The sequence below is a fragment of the Prunus avium genome, chromosome 5 (genome assembly GCF_965620075.1).
Source record: "Prunus avium chromosome 5, drPruAviu1.hap1.1, whole genome shotgun sequence".
Taxonomy (NCBI): Eukaryota; Viridiplantae; Streptophyta; class Magnoliopsida; order Rosales; family Rosaceae; genus Prunus; species Prunus avium.
The window spans coordinates 18,767,475-18,790,975 of record NC_142288.1 but is presented as its reverse complement, the minus strand read 5'-3'; the positions used below and the strand labels follow the sequence as shown (position 1 = coordinate 18,790,975).

At 36.6% G+C, this 23,501-nt stretch overlaps 3 protein-coding genes across 4 annotated transcripts; 1 reads left to right on the top strand and 2 right to left on the bottom strand.

The window, feature by feature from the left end:
• Positions 1-3,777: 3,777 nt before the first annotated feature.
• On the bottom strand, positions 3,778-5,652 carry LOC148294455 (uncharacterized). The gene is made up of 2 exons (XM_088252826.1): positions 4,204-5,652; positions 3,778-3,913 (listed from the first exon to the last, which is right to left on the bottom strand). The coding sequence occupies exons 1-2, from the start codon at positions 5,189-5,191 to the stop codon at positions 3,879-3,881; spliced, it is 1,023 nt and encodes a 340-aa protein (XP_088108952.1). The 5' UTR covers positions 5,192-5,652; the 3' UTR covers positions 3,778-3,878.
• A 4,970-nt stretch (positions 5,653-10,622) lies between these two features.
• Positions 10,623-14,688, top strand: LOC110756438 (phosphatidylglycerophosphate phosphatase PTPMT1). The gene is made up of 6 exons (XM_021957869.2): positions 10,623-11,423; positions 11,836-11,958; positions 12,669-12,762; positions 13,252-13,334; positions 13,408-13,497; positions 14,118-14,688. The coding sequence occupies exons 1-6, from the start codon at positions 11,202-11,204 to the stop codon at positions 14,505-14,507; spliced, it is 1,002 nt and encodes a 333-aa protein (XP_021813561.1). The 5' UTR covers positions 10,623-11,201; the 3' UTR covers positions 14,508-14,688.
• A 959-nt stretch (positions 14,689-15,647) lies between these two features.
• On the bottom strand, positions 15,648-21,745 carry LOC110756466 (uncharacterized). 2 transcript variants are annotated; one of them, XM_021957906.2, is made up of 13 exons: positions 21,593-21,745; positions 21,346-21,472; positions 20,367-20,451; positions 19,957-20,008; positions 19,845-19,865; positions 19,702-19,755; positions 18,434-18,484; positions 17,844-17,906; positions 17,193-17,258; positions 17,038-17,076; positions 16,559-16,681; positions 16,341-16,433; positions 15,648-16,134 (listed from the first exon to the last, which is right to left on the bottom strand). In XM_021957906.2, the coding sequence occupies exons 2-13, from the start codon at positions 21,440-21,442 to the stop codon at positions 15,796-15,798; spliced, it is 1,083 nt and encodes a 360-aa protein (XP_021813598.1). In that variant the 5' UTR covers positions 21,443-21,472; positions 21,593-21,745; the 3' UTR covers positions 15,648-15,795. The 2 variants fall into 2 exon arrangements, with proteins under 2 accessions (XP_021813598.1, XP_021813600.1); XM_021957908.2 differs by having other exon boundaries at positions 21,346-21,460; positions 21,593-21,742.
• Between the last annotated feature and the right edge of the window lie 1,756 nt (positions 21,746-23,501).

The window sequence follows — 23,501 nt, the reverse complement described above, 5'->3', positions numbered from 1 at the left end:
TTCTCCTTTTTTTTTGTTAATTTCAATTTGGGAATCTAGGGTTTCTGATTTTCTAATTTTAATTTCAATTTTTTTTAGATCTTAAAAATAGTTTGGAGTTCAAAACCAGACAAATTTTTAGATCTTAAAATCAGTATTTGAGAACTCGTGTTTTTAAAAAAAAGAATTATGATTTTTTTAGTTCGCTCTTTTTAATAGGATACCAAACATGCCCTGCATGTAGCAGTTACAACTTTTATAAACCAATTGAAACGCTTATCTTATGACACTAAATTTTCTCTGAGAAGGCTAACGGGGTCTAGTCCAATGAAAAATGATCTTGACTTGTAGATTATGCCAAATATAGTGTAATTGAGAGAGTTGAGAATGTATAATAAGAAGAACAAGATAGGTTTTGCAGAGAATTCAAATCTGCCAATTGAGTTTCTTACTTAGTGAAGGGTTAGATATACAAGTATACAAGGTGATTATTAGTTACAAACAATGCACAAGACATGGAGGGAAACATGGAGAGTTTCCATCCCTAAAACAAGGAATATGAAAACAAGGAAAAGTAACAAGGTGGTAGACAAGCCATTTAGGGATGTCTATGTTTTGTCTTTGCCTTTACTAACACTCCCCCTCAAGTTGGTGCAAAGATATCACGCATGCCCAACTTGTCCAGTGAGTCATGGAAAACTTTACTTGATACGGCCTTCGTCAAGATGTCAGCAAGTTGGTTTTCCGAGTTTACAAATGGAAACTTGATTATACCCCTTTCTAGTTTCTCTTTGATGAAGTGTCGGTCGACTTCCACATGTTTGGTATGGTCGTGTTGTACTGGGTTATGTGCTATCTCGATAGCTGATTTATTGTCGCAGTACAAGTTTGTAGCTTTCAATGGTTTAATTCCCAGATCCTTCAGTAATTTCCGTAACCAGAGCAATTCACAAACTCCTTGAGCCATTCCCCTAAATTCTGCTTCAGCACTTGATCTAGCCACAACTTTTTGCTTCTTACTTCTCCAAGTGACTAAGTTGCCCCCCACAAATGTAAAGTATCCAGAAGTAGAACGTCTATCTGTGATGGATCCTGCCCAATCCGCATCTGTGTATCCTTCTGGGTTCATATGTGTATGTTTGGAGAATATCAACCCTTTGGCAGGGGCAGCCTTCAAGTACCTCATGATCCGAGTTACTGCATTCATGTGTGCCTCACTTGGTTGATGCATAAACTGACTCACCATACTCACAGCATAAGCTATGTCGGGGCGTGTGTGTGATAGATAAATCAGTCGCCCAACCAATCTTTGATACCTTTCTTTGTCAGTGGGTGCTTGGTCTGGATACATCCCTAACTTGTGGTTCTGCTCAATAGGTGTGTCAGCTGGCTTACAATCAAGCATTTCAGTTTCTGTTAACAAGTCTAACACATATTTTCGTTGGGATAGAAATATGCCATGTGTTGATCTAGCAACTTCTATGCCAAGAAAATATTGTAACTCACCTAATTCCTTCATCTCAAATTTACTAGCAAGGAGCTTCTGCAAATTCTTCATTTCTTCATTGTCATTACCGGTAACCACCATATCATCAACATAAATGATAAGGGCCGTAAGTTTGTCACCACGACGCTTTAAGAATAAAGTGTGATCCGAGTGGCTCTGAGTGTACCCAAAGCGCTTCATAGAATCTGTGAATTTTCCAAACCAGGCTCGTGGTGACTGCTTTAGCCCGTATAATGATTTTCTCAGCTTGCACACGGTGTTGGGACCAAGTGCCATGGAGATCCCTGGTGGTGGTTCCATATACACTTCTTCTTGCAATTCCCCGTGAAGAAATGCATTCTTTACATCATACTGCAATAGTGGTCAATCAAGGTTTGCAGCCAATGACATGAGAACACGTACGGTATTGATCTTGGCAACAGGTGCAAATGTCTCTTGGTAGTCAATTCCATATGTTTGTGTATACCCTTTGGCCACTAATCGAGCTTTGTATCGATCTATGGATCAATCAGCTTTGTATTTAATGGTGTATATCCACCGACATCCAACTGGTTTCTTCCCTTGTGGCAACTGGACCATTTCCCATGTAGAATTCTTTTCCAGAGCTTCCATTTCAATCGCCATTGCTTCAGCCCATCTGGAATCTGTTATAGCATCCTGCCACTTATTTGGAACACATACAATAGATAATTGATTGACAAATGATGCATATGACTTTGACAATCTATGAGTTGAAACATGGTTATTAATGGGATATTTAGATTTGGCAGTAAGGTCAGGACAATATTGAGGCTTGGGTTTTCCTCTAGTGGTCCTAGGTGGGAGAGTGTATGGTATAGCATTAGGTGCTTCGGGAATTACCTCAAGTGTTTCCTCATCACGAGACGACTGGTCCGATGGTTGAGAAGAAGGGGTTGTATTTTGTTGTTGATCGCAGCAACCATTTGAATTGTCTCCTCCGGGATCTTCACCAAATAAGAACGACAATTTTCCAATACCTTCATCGCTGTCCAAATTTTGAAGTTCACTGGTGCTTGGCGACCGTTCGCTGGATTCTGTGCGACCGGTCGTTTTGTCACGACGACCGGTCGCTTCTGGATTACGACCGGTCGTTTTGTCACAGAGTCGATCTTCATCATCGCTGGAGCAAGGCGACCGGTCGTGGTCAGTGCGACCGGTCGTTTCAGGAAAGCGACCGGTCGCTTCTGGGTTGCGACCGGTCGTTTTGTCACAGAGTCGATCTTCATCATCGCTGGAGCAATGCGACCGGTCGCTGTGGTCAGTGCGACCGGTCGTTTCAGGAAAGCGACCGGTCGCTTCTGGGTTGCGACCGGTCGTTTTGTCACAGACTTCGATATTTTCTTCCTTTTCTTCCTTCTCTTCATTCCTTCTCTCCCCCTGAAGAGAAGGGGGCATAGCAGCTTTAAAGTAGGATAAATCTTCATGAAATGTGGCATCCATAATGACAAAGAGCTTACGAGTAGGAGGATGGTAACACTTGTATCCCTTTTGAGTTGATCCATACCCAACGAACACACATCGAATGGCACAAGGGTCCAGCTTACTTCTTTGATGAGATGGAACATGAGCATATACAACACAACCAAATATGCGAGGAGGCAGCTTGAGGACTGTAGGAAGAGAGACATGACGAGCCAAGGTGTTCAGTGGAGTTTCAAACTTCAAAACACTACTCGGCACTCGATTAATTACATACACTGCAGAAAGAAGGGCATGTCCCCATAAGTAGTGAGGGACCGATTTATCCAGCATGTAAGCACGAGTAACCTCAAGTAATTGTCGATTCTTTCGCTCTGCGACACCATTTTGTTGCGGAGTGAAAGATGTGGAGGTTTGATGAATGATGCCTTGGTCTCGAAAGAAATGTGCCAAGACATTGTTCACATATTCCCCACCATTATCAGACCGGAATACTTTGATGGAAGCTTGGAACTGTGTGGTAATCATAGCATGAAATTCACGGATTGCAGCGGAAACGTCACTTTTATGAGCTAGTAAATATACCCAAGTCATGCGAGTACAATCATCAATAAATGTAATAAACCATCTTTTGCCATTGGAAGAAACTTTAGCAGGACCCCAAACATCAGAGTGAACCAAATCAAAAGGGAATTCCGTTTTATTATCACTTAAGGGAAAAACAGTTCGATGGCTTTTGGCCAATACACAGGTTTCACACTGAAACTGAGAATGATCTAGGCCACGAAACAAAGACGGAAACAAACGTTGAAGATAGCCAAAGGATGGATGTCCTAGACGACGATGCCAAAGCCAAATCTGATGTTGATTGCGAGCTTGTGAGCTGGAACCTTGAGTATGAGCTGCCCTTGGTGGTGAAGAGACCGTCAAGGAATACAACCCCCCTCTTCGTTTACCATGCCCAATCGTCGCGTGAGTCGTGAGGTCCTGAAAAAGACAATGGGAAGGATAGAATGTGGCATAACAGTTATGTGAGTCAAGTAATTTTCCAACAGACAGCAAATTGCAATTGATGGAGGGAACAAGTAGTGTATGAGATAAAGATAAGGAAGGGGAAAGTGATATAGTTCCTTCACCAGCAACATTAGAGGGGACTCCATTGGCACTAGTGATGTAAGGATGACGAGACTTAGAAGATATTGTGGAAAACATAGTAGAGTCAAAAGTCATATGATCAGTGGCACCTGTGTCAATTATCCATGTAGTGGGTTGTGTACCTGATTCGGAGTCGGAGAGTAGGGTGGAAGATGGAGAGGCATCGGTAGTTATAACACATGCTGCCTTGGGTGTTTTGTTGCGGGATTTGAAAGCATCCCACCACTCAGGATAACCATGAAGCTTGAAGCACTTCTCAACAAGATGATCACCACCACAATGAGTGCACTTCTCAGTTCCCTTTGCATTGTCAGTTTTGGGACCCCGGGGGGGAAGTCCGGAGGACGTACGGTGTGGTGGCCGATATGGCTTGACCGCCATTGCACTCCCACCGCCAAGCATGGAAGATTGGCGATTATCTTCTTCTACCACTAGTGCATAAGCTTCAATGACTGCTGGAAGCGGATTCATGGCAAGAATCCGACTACGAACGGAATCAAAGTTGGGATCGAGTCCTCCCAAAAAATCGTACACACGTTCCACCTCAAGTGCTTGTTGGTGAAGAGCCACATCATCGGGATTGGTATGTTTGCAGGGACGGAGGCTGTCAATTTCCTGCCATATTATGTGTAATTTTTCGTAGAATACATTCACAGGTTCACCACTTTGAGAGGTGGTGACTGACTGACGACGGAGTTGGTACAACTTGGAGCTATTCTGTGTGACAGTATATGTCTTCCGAGCTGCGTCCCACACCGCATAAGCCGTTGAGCAGTGATCAAATAAGGCACGTACATTTTTGGTCATGGAGTTGAGGAGCCATGACTGCACCAAACAGTTGTCTTCATCCCAAGCTTCATAGCTAGGATCATCAATGGCAGGGGCAATCTTTTTACCATTAATGAAACCAGCCATACGACGAGCAGTGATGGCCAAGCGAACACTACGAGACCATGCAGGATAGTTGGACCCATCCAACTTATCAGGAGTAATTGGAGAGTAGTCATGAGAGGACCGGGGTGGTGGTGGTGTTGTGGAGTCGATCTTGGTGGAGTCGATTTTAGAGGAGTCGTCCGTGGAGTCGTTGATGGAGTCGTTGGTGTCACCCATGAGGTAAGTATATAAAAGGATGTAGAGGAAGAAATAGCTTAAAACTTCAGCAAACAAGAGCACAAAAAGGGCTTGTGATCAAGACCAATTTTGAGGCAAGGCAAAGTATGAGGTAGGAATAATATAACAGCAAATTATGGGCAAGGATAGGTAGAGATTTAGGCAAGAACAAGGTTATGCAGAGGCAACCAAAATCGATTGCTCTGATACCATGCCAAATATAGTGTAATTGAGAGAGTTGAGAATGTATAATAAGAAGAACAAGATAGGTTTTGCAGAGAATTCAAATCTGCCAATTGAGTTTCTTACTTAGTGAAGGGTTAGATATACAAGTATACAAGGTGATTATTAGTTACAAACAATGCACAAGACATGGAGGGAAACATGGAGAGTTTCCATCCCTAAAACAAGGAATATGAAAACAAGGAAAAGTAACAAGGTGGTAGACAAGCCATTTAGGGATGTCTATGTTTTGTCTTTGACTTTACTAACAGATTAGAGGTCTAAGATTCGAACCCACATGGCATCTTAGTTGTGTGTGTGTGAAAAACCTCCTCCCTTGTAGTTTAAACTATCATGTGTTTGGAAAAAAAAAAAAGTTTCACTGAGAGGTGTTGAGAGAAATTTTTTGTGACGAAACCGAGGGCTAATTAAAGTTTGTTGAAGTTCAGACTTTTCATGTGAAAGCCAGAGAAACTGCACTTAGGATTAGCAGGTTTTGAAAGCCAATTGAAACGCTTACGACACATCGTAATATGAGTCCGGTTTACCTGTTACCAAAGTTCCCGTGCCCTCCTATTTCCCTCCTAGTTTCATGACATGTGGCAAGCCACTTAACACCACTTAACTCTGTTAACTCTTTTTGCTTCTTTTTACTGTTTGTTTTTTTGCTTTTTCTCCCTGTTCTGCCCCTTTCTCTCTTCTCTGGTTTCCCTCTCCCCCTCTCTCCTTCGTCTCCCCTCCTCTCCTTCCTTTTTTGTTCTCTTTTCCAGATCTCCACCTCCGCGTTTTTTCTTTCTCTTTTTTTTCTTTTTTGGCTTTTGCTTTGTTTTTCTTTTTCTTGTTCAAGTCCAGATCTCCACATCGTAATATAGAATAGATGCCATTCCATATGATAAAATCATGTAAATAATTAATTTTTATAATTTTTATTTTATAGAAATAGATAATTCTGAATTTAACTAGTACAATTCCTTCATGAAAACATATTAGTTTTGTAAACTTGGTCTGAGGTGAGATTTATAGGCCCAATCATTAGACCAATAGCAATACATTTAATCACCAAAACGTTTTCCAAATTTTAATCATTATACGATGGCAGATGACACTACAAATACACAATGGTGAAAAGGAAGGCAGGCTGGCTTGTTGGCACTTCCCATGCCATGCTTGATGTTGATACTGCTTGTACATATATGGCCTTCAAGTTCTGGGTGAAGTATAAGAATAGAACATAAAGCACTCAACCTAGAATCTCTCCATGATCTCCGATTTGAGCCATTACCTACCAGAAGTTCTGGCTGTGAAAAAATGGACGGCTCGTGATGTCGACTAAAATGAAATAATTTTATCATCTCTAGTTTCTTCCTAAAGGTACATCTATAATGTCCTAGCCTGAATGGCCTTCTTGTTCATCTTGTGTGTGTTAGGTTAGGTAGAACTTCAGTACAAATTATTAGGTAAAAATGATTTTGGACCAACATTAGTGTGGTGGATCATGTCAGATGGTCTTTTCATTAGTGATTGACAATGAAAAAACAACAAAGAATGGTGCTTTTAATGGGTTCTGTTACTTGCGTCAAAAGATTCAAAACCTACACCTTTTCTTGTGGTCCCTTCTTTCTCTTCCCCTTATGGGGTTGTTCTTGCTGTTTACACTTATTTGTCGGTGCATGATTATGAATGTGTCACAATTCCTTGTGAATAATGAAAGTAGAAACTATAACAATCTTTTCACCAGAAAAGAAAAAGAAAAAAAGGGAATACACGAGTGCTTTCTATTGTTTGGACGAACAAAAACAAGAATGCTTTAAAATGCCTTTAATGCATGGGTGGCGATCAACCGACCTTTCTGGATTTAATCAATTTTAAGCTGATTTTTATGATTCATTTATTGAAAAATGCTATTCTTAGGTTTCAAGTAAAATGATGTCATTCACATGGGGCTGGTTTTCGGACAGATCGGGATCGAAATTAGGGGATTCTAATTCAATCCAAAAAAAACCAAAATGAAAATTATGTTCCAAAAATTTTTGGAATTTCAACATCAATTATGATTCGAAATTCTCAATATTTCAAAACTTACATATTTTTTTTTTTGGAAAATTTTGAAAAATATTAAAATTGGCTCAAAATTGAAAAATCATAGGAAAAACTACATAGAATTCTAAAATGATGGAATTTAGATTTCCATCATTTCTATTTTTGGCAATTGAAAATTTTAGTGTTTGGATTTATATATGCTGAATTTTGTAGATGACATAATTTTGTAAAAGGCACTATGGAAATTGTGAAATGACGCCTATTTTGGTGAAAATTAAATTCAAGAATTTGATGTCTCAATTTCCACGATTTTCTCATTATTTAATAAATTCCACGCTTAAGTGGCCAAACAAGGGAATTGTCAATTTCTTCTATTAAATTCCCGATTTTTAGCTAAATTCTGAATTATTTTCCCTCATCAAAATAGAGGATTATACGTTGTTATCATTTATGAAATTTCTTGTTTGTCTATTTGGTCATTAAGTCATATTTTGTTCTTGACCAAAAAAAAGAAGTCATATTTTGTTTAACTTGAAATTAGTCATTATGTGTAGTCTAAGCTTGAAATCTCAATATATTTCGGAAGTAATCTTGAGAAACATTCCAATTCCAATCCAAATTTTTTTCAAAATTTTTACAGATTTCGGAATTGATTTGAACTCGCCAAAATAGAAAAGTTTTGGATCGGAGTCGATCGGAATCGGAATTTTCAATCAAACTTGGACCCCTACATTCGCATCTCCAAATCACGAAATTGTTACATCTATTCCTGATGTTGGAAGAAGTTTCAAATTCAAATTGATTCCGAAAATAATAGTTAAAAAAAAAACTTATTTCAAAGTCTCTTGACATGTATCCGAACCCTCTCACTTGATGAGTGAGAAAGAAAAATAGAAAGTAGGAGATATCCCTGCGTTTGTAAGCTGTTCTCTTCCAATTCAAGTAGGGAAACACTGCTTGGATCGAGGGTATTACCATAGTCTAAAATATCGATAATATCGATGAAATATCAAGGATATTATTGTTTTTTCAAATCACGGATATTTCGGAACGTATCCATGCACATATCATATAAATATTGATAATATCGATGATAACATCGGAAAATATCAATGTCGATAATTTCGCTCACACTTTAGCAATATTTTGTCAAAATATCGCTGTAATATCGATATAATATCGAAAATATTGAAAATATCGATGTAATGGAAAAAAATAATAATAAAGGAAATAAAGGGGGAAAAGGGAGAAAAAAAACACAAAGGGGATTTGAACCCCTCCCATTTTACTCATCCAACACCTTAACCACCATATCACTTATGTTTTTGTGATAATATGCTAAAGTATTTATATCTATATTGTTTTGTTTTGAATTCTTTTTGCAAGAATCAAATTTTTACATGAGAATGAATCTTTGACCTTTCCTTTTGGGATGGAATCGAGCGGCTTATGGAAAGAATCCGGGACTTAATCTTCAAATGATTTTGTTTATGGACAACGTCAACCAATCTCAGATCCATATGGGTGGCATGTTAACAATTACATGCAAAACTATTTTGGGGATTTATCATTTGATGACTACTCTTCACAATACACTTACTCTACACATAGAGATGATGAAGATAGTGAAAATTTTGAACCTCATAGGAACTCTATGTGGTACTAAGTCACTCATGTATCTTACCATGCAATGTATAACGTGTAAAATATTGTAAATCATTATATATAAATGAATATGGTGTGTTTAATCTTTTTTCATTAATTACTACATATTTTCTACACTCACAGTGTTTGCCAGCTCACTGTATAATTAACTTAAATCAGTTAACTCCATCATGCAATGCATTTTCTTTTAATTTTTTGTGATAAACTAACTAATAGGTAATTGACTAAATAAACATTCTCTAAAGTTTCAATAAAAAATTCCAAGGTTTTCGTACAATTTCCGTGATTTTTATTCATTTTTTATCGATATTAATAATATCCTGATATTTTTATCGAAATTTCCTTGTTTTTGGATTACCGATATTTCCGATATCATCGATATTTTAGATCTTGGGTACTGGCAGAGTCTCATGACTTCACTGTTGCTATTGTTGACTTTGTTTTCACCTTTAATTAATGTTGTAAGAGGATAAGATTGTCAACAGCGTTAATTTAAAAATGCCATGAAAAGATAAAAGTCCATGTTGTGTGAGTCATGTTAGTTTTTACTCCGACAAATCTATTTTGTATTGTTTTTCTGTCAATTTGTCAATCATTTTTGTTTTTTTTAACCCTTGTTAAGCAACTTAAATTATCGTTCAAATTAATTTTCAGTTTGCTTCTATGTACAAAAAGTTGTTCATTCACTTTCAAGTTTCAACGCTGATAATGAGATTATTGTCAACCTAACCTTACATTTTCGTTTGTAATTTCAATTAAATAACATTTCAACAATCTCACCTATTAAAAATATTTCAACTTGAGAAAAAGAAGAAGATCTAAATGGGTCTTGTAGCTCCAGTGGTTATGAGCAGTTTTCTTTATATTTAAGGTCATGTGTTCAAATCCTTGGTCAAAACTTAGTCTTTTTTTTATTTCACATTTTTTCTAATTAGTTAGCCCGGTTCCGGGGCATGTTAAATTATTTCATTACACGATACAATTTTTTTTTTAAAATTTCAAGGGGGTATGCTTCATAAATAGCTCAAGATTTATGGAATCAAAATAAAGAGTCGAATTCCTATTACGAATTACTCCCGTGTTTACTTCACATGGAGGAGTGAAAATTTAAGTGAGGCGGAATTCAACTTTTCGGAGGAATTAGACTCTTAAGTGAGAATTGGTATTCTAAATCCAGGATCACTAACCTATTAAGAATCTATCTTTTTAACCATTATATCCTCATATAATTTTTAAAATTTCAAATTTATCTTCTAATTTAATCCAATAATAAGGACATTTTACTAATCTAATCCAATTCATGCTAATTTGATAAATTTAAGCTGACCTCTTCACAATGGGTGGCGTAGGAAGACTCTGGTAGTTTGTTTTTTTGCTGCACCCACAAAAAATTAGAAAAAGCAAAGAAAACAAAAATCACGTCATAATTCGAATTATCAAATTTTTTTATGTGATTATCTTGTCGGCCAACCCCACCATTACCTTAATTATCCCCGTGACTCTATCCTTTCCCTCCATCCCACAGCCCCTTCGAGTCGAGTCTTCGACGCTCTTCTTTAATTCTCTCTCTCTCTCTCTCTCTCTCTCTCTCTCTCCTTCCGTCCGCTTTCAGAGTTTGTTGAGCAAAAGGTGGAGTATAACCTCAGCCTATCCTCTGATTCAAGCAAATTCTTGTTTTCTAGGGTTAGGGTTTCCTTATATTCTCACCAGTTCCCGATTCCCAATTGATCCCAAAAATTTCATCCATCCTCGATCGATCGCACCCTGGTCTTTCTCATTTTCCGATCGTCCCCTTTTTTCGCAAATTATGGTCGCGATTTCTCCCATGGTTTTTATTTCCACTATTTCCAATTCAAATTTTCTCCCGATCCTTTGTTCATCTCACTGTCGTAGAAACTATAGGTCTTCTCGCTTGTGATTTTGTTTGGTAAATAGAGGAATAAACAAGTTAGGGTTTTTTTTTAATTATGGCGCTTTTTGAGTAAATGGTCCTTTGTATGTAAATATTGTGAAAAATTTAAGATTTTCTGTTAAATTTGTGTTGTAATTGTGATTGATTTTGTTTCGGGTTTCAATCGAGGCTATGTATATTGAGGAATTGAAAGTAGGGGAAGTTGGAGGTGTGGAAGAAGGGAATTCATGCCCTGGAAATAACGATTTTGGTAGCAGAAGCATCGTTGGTTCGGATGCTAAACGGGTTTTGATCGGCGCAGGGGCTCGTGCGCTGTTTTACCCGACTCTGCTTTACAATGTCATCAGGAATAAGCTTCAGGCCGAGTTTCGGTGGTGGGACAAGGTCGATGAGGTACAAATATCATTTTATCAAGCTCGTTTGTGTAGTACAAATATCATTTTATCAAGCTTATTTATTTATTTATTTTATAAATGTGGGTGTTTATCCTTTTTCTGCAGCTATGATTTAATATGCGATTTTTGTTTTGGTTTTGTTTTTATCTTTGTTAATTGTAGATGTAAATGAGATGCAGCTGATTATATTTAAATGAAAGAAATTTGTTTTTGTTTATTCTACATGTGGCCTTGTTATGTGTGTTTATGTGCCTGATTCGGTTCTCTGTTGATTATTGTGGGTTTTGCTATTCCTTAGACTTGTCAGGTTAAAGTTTGTGTAGCTTTACATCAGAGTTTATGTGCTTGAACTATTGGACTTTTTGATCTGAATCAATTTCTTGTTTAAATTCTAACACTTCGATTTTCAGTTTGTATTGTTAGGTGCAGTTCCATTCCCTACTGATGTGCCCCGCTTAAAGGAAGTTGGAGTTTGTGGAGTCATCACACTTAATGAGCCATATGAGACTTTGGTTCCAACGTCTCTTTATCATGTTAGTGGTTTTCTAGATTTGTATTATCAGATTTTGCTTGGTTATGGAGATATACTGATACATTTTTCTTTTAAATGAAATGTTATTGCTGCTCAAAGTGTTTTTGTATTTTGTTTTCATTTAATATTTAGGGCCTGTGTGGAAATGCCTTGATAAGTGCTAAAAACACTTTCTGATAGCCAAAAGCGTTTTTGGAAACATTTGACAGAAAAGGTTACAAGTGCTTCTAGGTTATAGAACCAATTTTTAGTACTTTATGTGCTTCTTCAGGAAGTTCTTGCAAGTGCATTTTCAGGAAGCACTTGGGTTTTTTTAAGTAAAACTTTACGTTTGGCAGAAAAGGTTACAAGTTCTTCTAGTTTATAGAAGCAGTTTTTAGTGCTGTATGTGCTTCCTCATGAATTGCTTCGCAAGTGCATTTTCAGGAAGGACTTGGTTTTTTAGTAAAAGTTTTGCTGTGCTTCTAACAAAAGTGCTTCCCAGTAGAAGAAGTATTCCCAAAATGCCATAGGCATCTGACAGGATTAGCTGGTGCTTTGCCATACTTTTGTATGTATTAATATGTGAATGCTCTGGATTAAAATTGATTTTGTGAATGCTTTGGATTAAAATTGACTTTGTTCATGTCTGTACTTGGATAAAACTTCTGGATTTTGTTTTTGTTTTTACGGTATTTTTGGGCTCTAATCTAACCATTAAACTTTTGGCAGTATCACGGAATTAACCATCTGGTGATTCCTACAAGAGATTACTGCTTTGCACCATCACTTAGTGATACATGTCGTGCTGTAGACTTCATTCATGGTAATCTTTTTTATATCCTTGATTTGATTATATTGATTAGCATCTGATATTGCATGATTTAGCATAACACAGCTCTAGGTACTTAGGATATTCGGTCCGTGACTGGATACACTCATCCAGTTACTTACTGATATGCAAGGGTGTTGTGACGCTGCCCTTCTGGATTTTTCCAATGTAACTAAATTTGGATTGTTGAATATTCTGGACCATCTACTGCTCATGTTTATAAATTTAAAAAAAAAAAAAGGGCGAAATTTTAGAATCTTGAAGAGATATTTCTGTTGAAATCTGTGTCATGCTTTTTGAAAGCAGTTGCTTCTTCAGTAAGGGGGTGTCATGTTGAGTCATTATATTTCCACCTGTATTTACTGGGATGTAAACTTTTTTAGTTTCCTTTAAATGTTCAATTCTAATTTCTAAAGTATGGTTGTTTTTTCTCCCCAGAAGACTATTATTTGTTGATATGATTTTTCCTTTTTTGTCATGAAGAAAATGCATCTTGTGGACAGACAACATATGTTCACTGTAAAGCTGGACGAGGGCGTAGTACGACCATTGTTATCTGTTACCTGGTTAGTACTGAACTCTGAAAATAACAAATTACTTGAAGATTGCCACCTTTTCTGATCTTTTGTCTTTATATAGGTTCATCACAAGCAGATGACACCTGATTCTGCCTATGAATATCTGAAGTCAATTCGTCCAAGGGTGCTTTTAGCCCCTTCTCAGTTGCAGGTAACTTACACAACTCAATGTGATTTGGAATGACACCGCGGGTTCATTCTCCCTGCTGTTTGGCTGGTCCTGCTATTTCGTGTTTGAAACTCTGGAAGTTTTGTTCATTTTCCTTTTTTGTGGGAATTTTGGTGTTTTTTTAGGTGATTCTAATTGAACTCCACATTGTTGCTTAACAAATTTGCAAAATTATTGTACAGATTATGAATCCTATTTAACCATTTGAAAATTTTATTCTTTGAGAAAAGTACATATTTTCCCCCCTTTTTTGCCCCTTCCCTCTCTGAACTTTGACAAGGGCAAATTTTGGGTGGAAATGGTTTTTTACATTTTGGTGTATTGAGCAAAACATTGGGTGTGAATGGAGATATACCTTCTTTTCTGTTTCATTTAACATTGTAGTATCACTTTCTCCACATTAAGATCATTGTGTATAAACTGATGCTTAAAGATGTCTTAGTAGCTTCTTCGTAATCCATCTTGGGAGATTGTATGTTGTGGATCAGTTTGCTTAAAATTTGTTAAACTAGATTTTTGTTTGTCTGTGGCATGATCTAACTCTACCCTTCAATTTGACTTGTACTCTTTTCCTGAGCTTTTCTTTGACGGTTGCTTTGCAGGCTGTACAGGAATACTACTATATAATGGTGAAGAGAGCTGTTGTTTACAGCCACATGACCAATCTAATGATTCGATCCCTGCAGTCTGTTTCCTCACAGGATCTAGTTCCATTCGACGAAGGCTCTGTAGTAGTGATAACTGAATCAGATCTTGAAGGATATGATGCAAATCACCAATCAGGTGCTGTGGGAAGTGAGATATGGGCAGACTTAAGTGTTGTCTATCGGGTTCGAGTAGCTGGTCAGGCAGCTCTGGAAAGAATCTCATGTCTCTGGCTCCGCTGCCGTGCCCACCAGAAGATTTCAGGAGAGAACTTTGGCAGGGAAAGCAGCTGCTCGATGAGGGCTGATCATATGGGAAGCATTAGTGTGGACATACAAGTCTACTAAGGAAAACCTAAGAAGAATGCATATAAGATGTTTGCTAAGCGTTCTTTTATACTTTCTTTCTCGTACAGAAAATGGAAAATAATGTTACATTAGGCAGCACTAAACTGTGTTTTTCCTCCTGTAAATTGAGTAAGCTACTTTATCTTGAGTCGAAATGAAAGAAAGTTGAGCATTATGGTAATGATGCATATAAAGTGCAGTGGTTATATATGGAGTATATATAATTTAGTGATTATTGAGTGAGATGGTAGGAAAGAACCTAGGAAAGAACAACAGGTGTGGCCACAAATCGCTCATCAAGAAAAGTTTCTGTGCATATGGAAAATGGTCTTGGGGATCACCACCAACTTGGTTTTGCAATTTGGTTTGCAAATTTATTCTATTACAAATCAGTATATTCTAAATGTGTACATGGTTTTCAGTTACTTCTTTCAAGCGGAGTGTACAGAAAACAAATGAGTCGTTATCAGGGTCTTGGGGATCACCAACAACTTCTACTGGCCATAATGGATAAAACATCAGCTACTTTCTTGATCAGCATAAACAATTAACATTATGGGGGCGTAAAAAAGGAAGTGCATGAATTTTTGGAAAAAGAGGGAGCGAGCCTATAAAAAAATTGTGAGAAAGTATATTCAATGAGCCGCTCTTTCTCCTCTGTCCACAGATGGTCTGAACATTTGGATGTAGCGACAGATGCCATCTCCAAATAAGCAAAATAATGCGATCATCAAATTTGTACACCAAATGATAATTAGTAGTACACATCCTCAACATGTGTCATCTCCGAATAAGCAAAATAATGCACTCATCAAATTTGTACACCAAATGATAATTAGTAGTACACATCCTCAACATTCGTTAGAAATAGATGAATTTAAGAGTGAGCTCAAACTAAAATAAATTTAACCTTTCCAGTGTCGCATCATCCGGTCAGTAAAATCTGGGAAGAAAAAAGGTAAAACACAAAAACTAAAAAGAAAAGAAAGAAAAACCGAATTACGAACCAACTGTCGGTAATTACATCATGAACAGATTTTCAGAGTTCTGGTGGACTTGGTTCAAAAGATAAATTTGAGATACCATGGCTCCCTTGTTTTCTCAAAAACACCAAACATGCAGAACGTGAAATGATGTATGTTGTGGTAACAATCGCAAGCAATTTTATTTACAGAGATAGTATAACCATTTCAGTGACAGGCAAGGAATAAATTTCAATTACTGTACATATAGCTTAATTTTTGAGTTTATTGTTTGAGTTCACCAAATAATTAATCTTTAGTCAAGGCTAAGGCAGTGACTCGTCTTCTGTTAGCCCAAGAAGTTCACTGAACAAAGTCTTGACTGGTAAGGGCCATCTGTATGATGATGATCCTTCTAGAACAAGTTCAGTTGATGCTTTCTCATCCAAAAGAGGCATTCCATGTTGAACTCCACTCATTCTCGGATCATTACCTTCCTTTTTTCCAATCTCTGTTGATGCTGAACTGTTCAAGTAAGGTACCACATGCTTCTTCATGTCGCTCGTGGAGATTCCGAGATGACCTCCTGGAACACTGATGTACTTGACCCTTCCAGCTTCATCCAAGGCTCTCAAACCGATCCAGTCCTCCTTATAGAGATTGGTCTGCATAAAAATAAGCGAAAGCTAAGATGACGTTCGTGCTTAAGGCATAAAAGCAAATCTTGTAATGCATCCCACTTGACTTTACTGTTAAGTGGCAAAAAGAAATAAGTAACTAAATCATCAGCAAGGCTACTCGATTTTAGCAAACATTAATATGTAAATAAATACTCAGTTTAACAATGATAGTATTAGCATTATGGAATAACCTGTCGTGGACTTAAAATTGATTTGAAGGTATCATCTTGGTAATAACCAAACCATGAGGTCTCCTTAGGTATCAAAACAGTGTCATGCTCAAACTGCAGAAATACAAAATTAACATGGACAAAAATGAGTATGCTTACTTGGCTATTATATACTTCTGAGGAATCTAGAAAGAGATTGAAGAAATGTTGTGCTGAGAAATATGTATTTTACAACTTACCATGATAAGCACCAGGTTCTCTAAGCTACTAAACCTTTCCTTGAGAGTGGAGTTTTTCCCATCCGGTCGTTCATTGTTGAGCATTGGAAGAAACTTACATTTTTCTAAATAGTCAGCCATTGCCTGTGAAGAAATTGTTGATCTGGATGCTTAGGTTTACAGCTATTGTTAAGCAAACAGAGATTTAATCTTAGGTGAAAAATTACAAGTGGCATATATGGCTTTTGTTGTAGCATAAATGGACACTTGAGAGCATGAAAACTACTTCATGAAATGAAATTTATCCCAAGTTTATCCCAAGTATCCCAGAAAACACAAACAACATTTTGAAATTAAACTATAAGCCAAAACTTGAAAAGGAAAACAAAAGCAGGCTATTAATTTCAGCGAACAAGGTTATTTGTATATACGTATAACATAACAATATGCAGTAAAAGCCTCATTAAAATGTCTCTAGTGCTTTACTTTTAGCCACTCACATTTGGTAATTTAAGATAACCGCTGGGAGCCAAGTGAGCCTGCAATTCCAGAATCGGTTCAAATGGTCAGGCCTCATCAGAAATATACCTAGGATATTGAAAGTTGACACCAGGATGGAGACAAAAAGAAAGAATTGGCAGAAATAGATGCATACTTGGACATAGTCAGAATAGATCTCTGATTTCAGTAGCTTGTTTGCAATAATGCAAAATATACCAGACTGCAGAGGGACAAAAGCAAACACAAAAGCTGTTGAGCAATATCAACATATCTCAAAGGAGGTCACACAGTATTTTTAACTAAACCTTAGTGTTAGAGGTTTCTTATGTGTGATAGTTATCTACATTCTGACAATTAGGTGGAAAACCAGAACAATGGGATCTTTGCATTGAAAATTCCACTCTTAAGATACAACATGTTTTCAAACTATTCTTATCTTCTGTGATTGAATGAACGATGTAGGAAATGATACTTGCTGCAGCCATTTGCGACAAAGTACTTAGAAAGTGCTAATCCACTATTGTATAAAAGCATAAATTTCCCCAAATATGTGTCAATTGTACCTAAAATTTACAAACTACATTTAACAACCCCAAGCTTCTCCCAAAGGCCCAGGCTATTGGGAAGAGGCAACATCAAGCTCATATACCATACTATGGTGTAGTTTGTAAGAATATGGATTCTGCACTGCACGTCAGTCCAATGGTGGTTTATATGTACTCTCCTAACCAGAAGCAATCTCAGTGTGACAAAAGCATTTGTATTAGGACTGATCAAAATTCCAAGATAATAGTATGATACTTACACCACAAAGAGGCACCGAAGCAGTACCCGCATGAGGTCCTCCCAAAGAGATAAAATTCTTAACCTGTTTCAATAATTGAAAAGGCAAAATTTTTTGATATTGGTAAAGTCCACAGACGTGAGGAAATAAAACAACCACTTATGCAAAAAGTGTGCATTAAGAAAAAACAAACAAGGATACGGAGAAAGACCTGTAAATCTAATGGAGCATTTGCCTATAGACTAAGACCATACAAAAATGTGCTTGCTCTTATTTACTACCAAAGGAACTGTATTTTATATGGATAACATAAGGAGTACAGAGTAGTACACGATTCCATAGCTGAACGCATCGACTAATGAACTTGGCATGGCTAACGCACACAACTAAACTAGTAGTTTTAAATTCTTTTTGAGCTACAATGGTATAAGAAAATCATAAAGAACTTAAAACGCCATTTGTTATACATTTCAAACATGTTATAGACAGCTTAGCTCAATATGTGTATGATAACTGAAGTTTAATTATAAATATAATAACTACTGATGTAGTTGGTTGAAAGACGGATGAAAAAACTTGGAAATATCAGAATTTACTAAACTGAATCTTACAGGAGGTCCATCGATGCAAAATTCTACAACACCTCGGCCAATCAAATTACCCTGTTAAATTTAGAAAAGAAAGAAAAGGTATGAGAAAGAATCAATTGATTGCAATTATTTGAACATCATTCAAAACTCATATGTATACACACAACATATTTATGTTAGTAAGCTATAATAAACTAATTCACTCATAAGCATTGGGGATTGAGAAAACAGTCTAACATGAAAACCAACAACATGAGAAAATTCAAAAACCGGAAAAAGAAAAGAAAAGAAAGTAACAACAGATCATCCCGCCTAAACAACCAAAGCCACAAGTCAAAGGCTTGAAAGATATTTGTTTCTGTTCGTTCAGCTAAAGAAATGAAAATTCATAAAGCGACAATATGCCCAGCGCCCAGAAGAATGAAAAATACTACAGAATATATATATAGTTCTGCAAACCAAGAATCAGTTGGGTGAGGATGGTGATTAATAGCACATGTAAGGAGTTATTTGATTCAAAGTCAACGTGCTAAGAGAACCATTGATACACAATCACAAATAAGCAATGGAACAAGGAAGAAAATTAGGTGGATGAGGCAAGAAAAGACTTAATGACATATATTACTAAGAGTAACCGATGAGGAAGAAATTCAAGAAGCTATTCTGGTTCTGGGGACTTGATTCCCAGAATCACCATTTTATTCATGAGTATGTGTGCGGCCATGAATATTAGGCATCAGTTCCATTATCTTATATGCTACATAAGTATGACAAACTTGAAAAACCCTTTCATGGGACATAAATCAAATGATCACTTTTTTCTGAGAACGTGCGAGGCTGCATGACTTAAGGCAAGAGAGGCCTTCACAAATCTGCGAGGCCATTTTTATTAGGTATTAGGGCAAGCACAAAGGAAAATACATCATTTGTACCCTGCTAAAGAACACTTAATAAGGAAATACAGCCTTGTTTCAAACACACACACACACACACACTAAGAAGACAACAACTAGATGTAAAATTTGAACATGATATGCTCACTTCATCTGTTAAAAGAAACATGAGCGACATCATTAGTTGAGATGGAAACTAAAAAATAGCTTACTTCTACTTATGAAATTACTTCTACTCAGAAAGTCTCGCCAGTTATTCCGACTCATAAGCAAACACATTTTAAGAAAAAGAATTGAATTTAAAGGTTTGTGCCCCAATGTAAATCAATAAACAACTTGGAGCATACTGTATTACAGATATAGGTGCCAAATGGAAAGATCCAATCATGATAATACCTGGGAGAGACCAACAATGTTGTAACCTTGTCTCAGTTCTTCCATTTCTTTTACCTGTAGTTGTAGTAGGGAACACAGTCAACGGTAACAAAAACTTCAAAAGCCAGACCAGCAATATATACTAATGTAGAGAGCATTATCACCTTGTCACAAACAATTCTGGTCTGCAAACACGTACAAAAAGTCAAATTACAAGTGAACATAAAAATTACGTCTAAGATGACAAGTCTTGTTTTTCCAGTTTTTAGTTTTAACCTGTTCCTCAAGAGGCAGAAACCAGGAATCCCATGTTCCATCCCCAACTTCTCTGCAGGAAGGCAAAGGCAAGCAATCTCGTTACACATGGAAAAACACAAAGATGCTCCTAAAACATTAAAAAAAAAAACGTGTAAACAACTATAAGGGTGGACTTCTCGGTTGGCATACTACCAAGAATCTTTAAAAACAATGAAGCCATATTTTATCATCTTGTTCTATAAAACTCAAGTGGGCAACAACATATGTCAACATAAAACTTATAATCAGAATTTGAATCAGGAAACAATATAAGAGTTGTTAAAAGCAATGTCATGAATGAACTGTTAGCAATTATCTCTAGCAGGATTACATATATGAGTGGCAAAAAACAAACATATTTGGGAGAAAAAAAAAAAACTGCACCATACATGCAATATCCTTCAGTAGCAGAAAAGTTCCTCAGTTCCTCTGTAAACTGTTTAACTCCTCGATTAGAGCACTGATCTCCAATGCCTGCCACGATGAATCATTAGGACTGGAGTAGAGAAAGATCATACGAGTAGAATGAGCAATAATGATAAGAGAACAGGATGAAATACTAGCCAAACATATAAAACGAGGCCAAAAGAAGTACTACAATATCATGCAGTAATTATAAGGGATGGAGTTCATAATCCAAATGGTAACACTTTCAGAACTGAAATCATATTGCCACAGTATCAACCTTCTTAATTTCAGTTTTTTTCTTGCTGATGATTTTAAAAAATGATGACCTATTTGGTTTACTCTACTGCTAAGTCAAAAACAGTAAAGACACAGAAAGCAACATACGTTTGCTCTCTTTTCTCAAGTATGTTCCTTTAACACTGCTGCAGAGAGGATACAACATAGGACAAACTTCTGTCATTATACTCTTAAGTGGAAAAGGTAAGTTGATATACAGGGTCTTAATTCTTTGATCTGTAATCGTCGTAACGGGTTAACTAGTTAAGACAATTATGGATATGCAAGATTTCTGTTTCTATAAAAGCACATAAAATTTGAGTTGCAGAAAATAAAATTCACTGGAGATCACTCGCTTCAGGAATTTTCTTCCACACTAAGATTAAATCCATACATGGACATAATGACATTTTGGATAGTAGTGTCTACATGAACATCTTTAATAACATGATAATAATCAAGTTCCCATTAGTTCTTAAAATCTTTTCTAAATAAACCATATTTCAACAACCAACTAGTCAACACTTGGATAATCATCATATCCAGAAAATAATAACAACCAAAACCCAGAAAAATTATCAATAACCCAGATGCAAAAACAGATTCATCAAACAAAATACACATCCTTTAAATAGAAAGAAAAAAGAAAAGCTGACAACCATGAAACAGAGACGAGGAAATTACCATGGAGTACAATGAACGGTACGGAAAGTGAACTCGGGATGGATATGATGAAGGCCAAGATGAAGATGAAGCCAATGGAAGGGGAAGTGAAGTCCATGACCTTGTGGGTTGTTGTCTGTGAAAATTCCTTTTTAAAAGATGGGAAGAACAAAATATAAAGAAATAAATATATCTGTTTGTAGTAATAGTAATGATTGGTTGTTGGTGTGTGATTGGTGGAGAAGAAGCAAATAACACGTAGACATACGAGTGAGAGGAGCCACCGCTACTATTGGATCTTCTACTGGCTGTTTATTTGCCTGAATTTATTGAGAATATCTTCTGCTTTTGCTTCTTGAAATCGCCAATTGGGTGATTGATATGCCAAAAAAAAAAAAAAAAAATCACCAGTAATTGTATCAGTCAGATTGTCAGTGTCATTACATAAAGGTGGGAGCTTGACTCCTATGTGGTGAGGTTTTTGTTTGTTGCTGTATGATCTTTGCCATGTCAGCATCTTGTGTTAGTTCTTTAGAAAAATTAGGTATTAGACATAATTAACTTTACTAATTAGTAATTGAGATATTGGGTATTTTGGTTTGGGTTTTAATACCTAAGAAATAATTGTTATTTTGGATGAAACTAAAGAGGAGGCCCAAATTCGTTGGGTCAGCTTAAAAATAAAAACTGAAAAGACAAGGCTACCTTTCTTCTTAAAAAGCCTGGCCCATCTTTAAACCTTACAAATTAAATGACGCTTTTATCTCTGGCTGTTTAAAATACGCGCGATTTGGTCTGGTCTTTCTCTTTCGTTTTCCTGGGGTGTGGAGGTTTTGGATTTTTAATTCTCGTTCTGCGATTGGAGCTTCGATTTTCTGGTTTGTTTTCGTTCGATTTTCTTCGTTTTATTGTGTTTTTCTAGTTTTCTTTTTTCTGCTACCTTTTCTTTCGATTTGCATGCGGAATAAAGTTCAGTTTTGGGCGATATCTATTCTCCTTAGTTTGGGTATTTTGAGCTCAGTTTTGTGGCATTATTTTCTGCTACATTTTCGTTCGATTTGCATGCTAAACCCTATATTCTTCGTTTTGTGATTAGATTTGATTTTGAGCTGCTGTTTGGTTGGGGAGATTATTGGCAGTCCTAGGTGTTGAGGTATGAGTGCTTTAGAACCTTTTTTCATTTATATCGACTTATATGTTTTTGGTCTTTAGTTTTAGTACTTTGATCGTGGTTTCCTTTGGGTTTCTATTAGAAGTTTTTTGATTTTCTGTCATGAACTACATTTGTTTGTTGCAGTTTTTTAGTAGAAACTGCATTGGAAGCGTATGATAATGTTACAATTGCTTATGAACTTGAATTTGTTTTGATTTTCTGTCATAAACTGCATTGCCGTTTCTGTTTATTACAATTTTTTAGCAGAAACTGCAGTGCAGTTTCTAATTTCATAAATTGCATTGCAAGTGTATGATAATGTTACAACTGCTTATGAATTTGAATGTATTTTGAACTTAGTTTTAGTACTTTGAACATGGCTTTTCCTTTTGGTTTCTATTCAAATTTGAGCATATGTTTTGTCATAAACTGAACTGCAGCTTCCGTTTGTTGCAATTTTTGGCAGTTTCTTATTTTAAAATTTGATTTCAGACTAATATTTGCAAGTCTATGAGAATATTACAATTGCTCATCTACATTATTTACTGATTTAAATTGTTTTATGTTTTTATTTGTTGTTTTGTTTGCATTTTCAAGGCTAATGGAGTTTTGTGTCATAGCCAAATGCACATATAAGTCGGAAACCATCATGTTTTCAATTTCAGAAAAGTCATCCATGGTTGATGTTTCGAAGACTTTGTGTCTAAGGTTTAGGGGTTTGCAGTTGGGTAGTTTCACGTTATGGTATTCGCTGCCCGGTTATTCGAGTTGTTTACTAGAAACAGATAGTGATTTATATATGATGATGGCATATTTGTCGATATCAAATGCGAAGAGTGTGGATATTTTCTTACCCTTTTTTGTCGAAAAAGAGAATAAAGAATCGGCTTCGATCGTTGGTGGTCTTTGTTGGTGGTCGTCGCCATTGATGCGAACGATTGTATGAGATTTTGGGGAATTTTGTGGAATAGTTGAAGAGGTTTATGGAGGTGAAGTTGAAAGGTCGCGCGAAGGGGTTAGGATT

Bases quoted from the DNA above. Each gene is read 5' to 3' on its own strand.
- LOC148294455 (XM_088252826.1), bottom strand. From the start codon at position 5,191: ATGGGTGACACCAACGACTCCATCAACGACTCCACGGACGACTCCTCT. The intron at 3,914-4,203 runs GTACACAACCCA...TGTCTTTTTCAG, and splicing joins ACTCTCCGACTCCGAATCAG to GACCTCACGACTCACGCGAC.
- LOC110756438 (XM_021957869.2), top strand. From the start codon at position 11,202: ATGTATATTGAGGAATTGAAAGTAGGGGAAGTTGGAGGTGTGGAAGAA. The intron at 13,335-13,407 runs GTTAGTACTGAA...GTCTTTATATAG, and splicing joins CCATTGTTATCTGTTACCTG to GTTCATCACAAGCAGATGAC. The intron at 13,498-14,117 runs GTAACTTACACA...GTTGCTTTGCAG, and splicing joins TAGCCCCTTCTCAGTTGCAG to GCTGTACAGGAATACTACTA.
- LOC110756466 (XM_021957906.2), bottom strand. From the start codon at position 21,442: ATGGACTTCACTTCCCCTTCCATTGGCTTCATCTTCATCTTGGCCTTC. The intron at 17,259-17,843 runs GTAAGTATCATA...GTCCCTCTGCAG, and splicing joins CTTCGGTGCCTCTTTGTGGT to TCTGGTATATTTTGCATTAT. The intron at 16,135-16,340 runs GTTATTCCATAA...ATTTTTATGCAG, and splicing joins CAATTTTAAGTCCACGACAG to ACCAATCTCTATAAGGAGGA.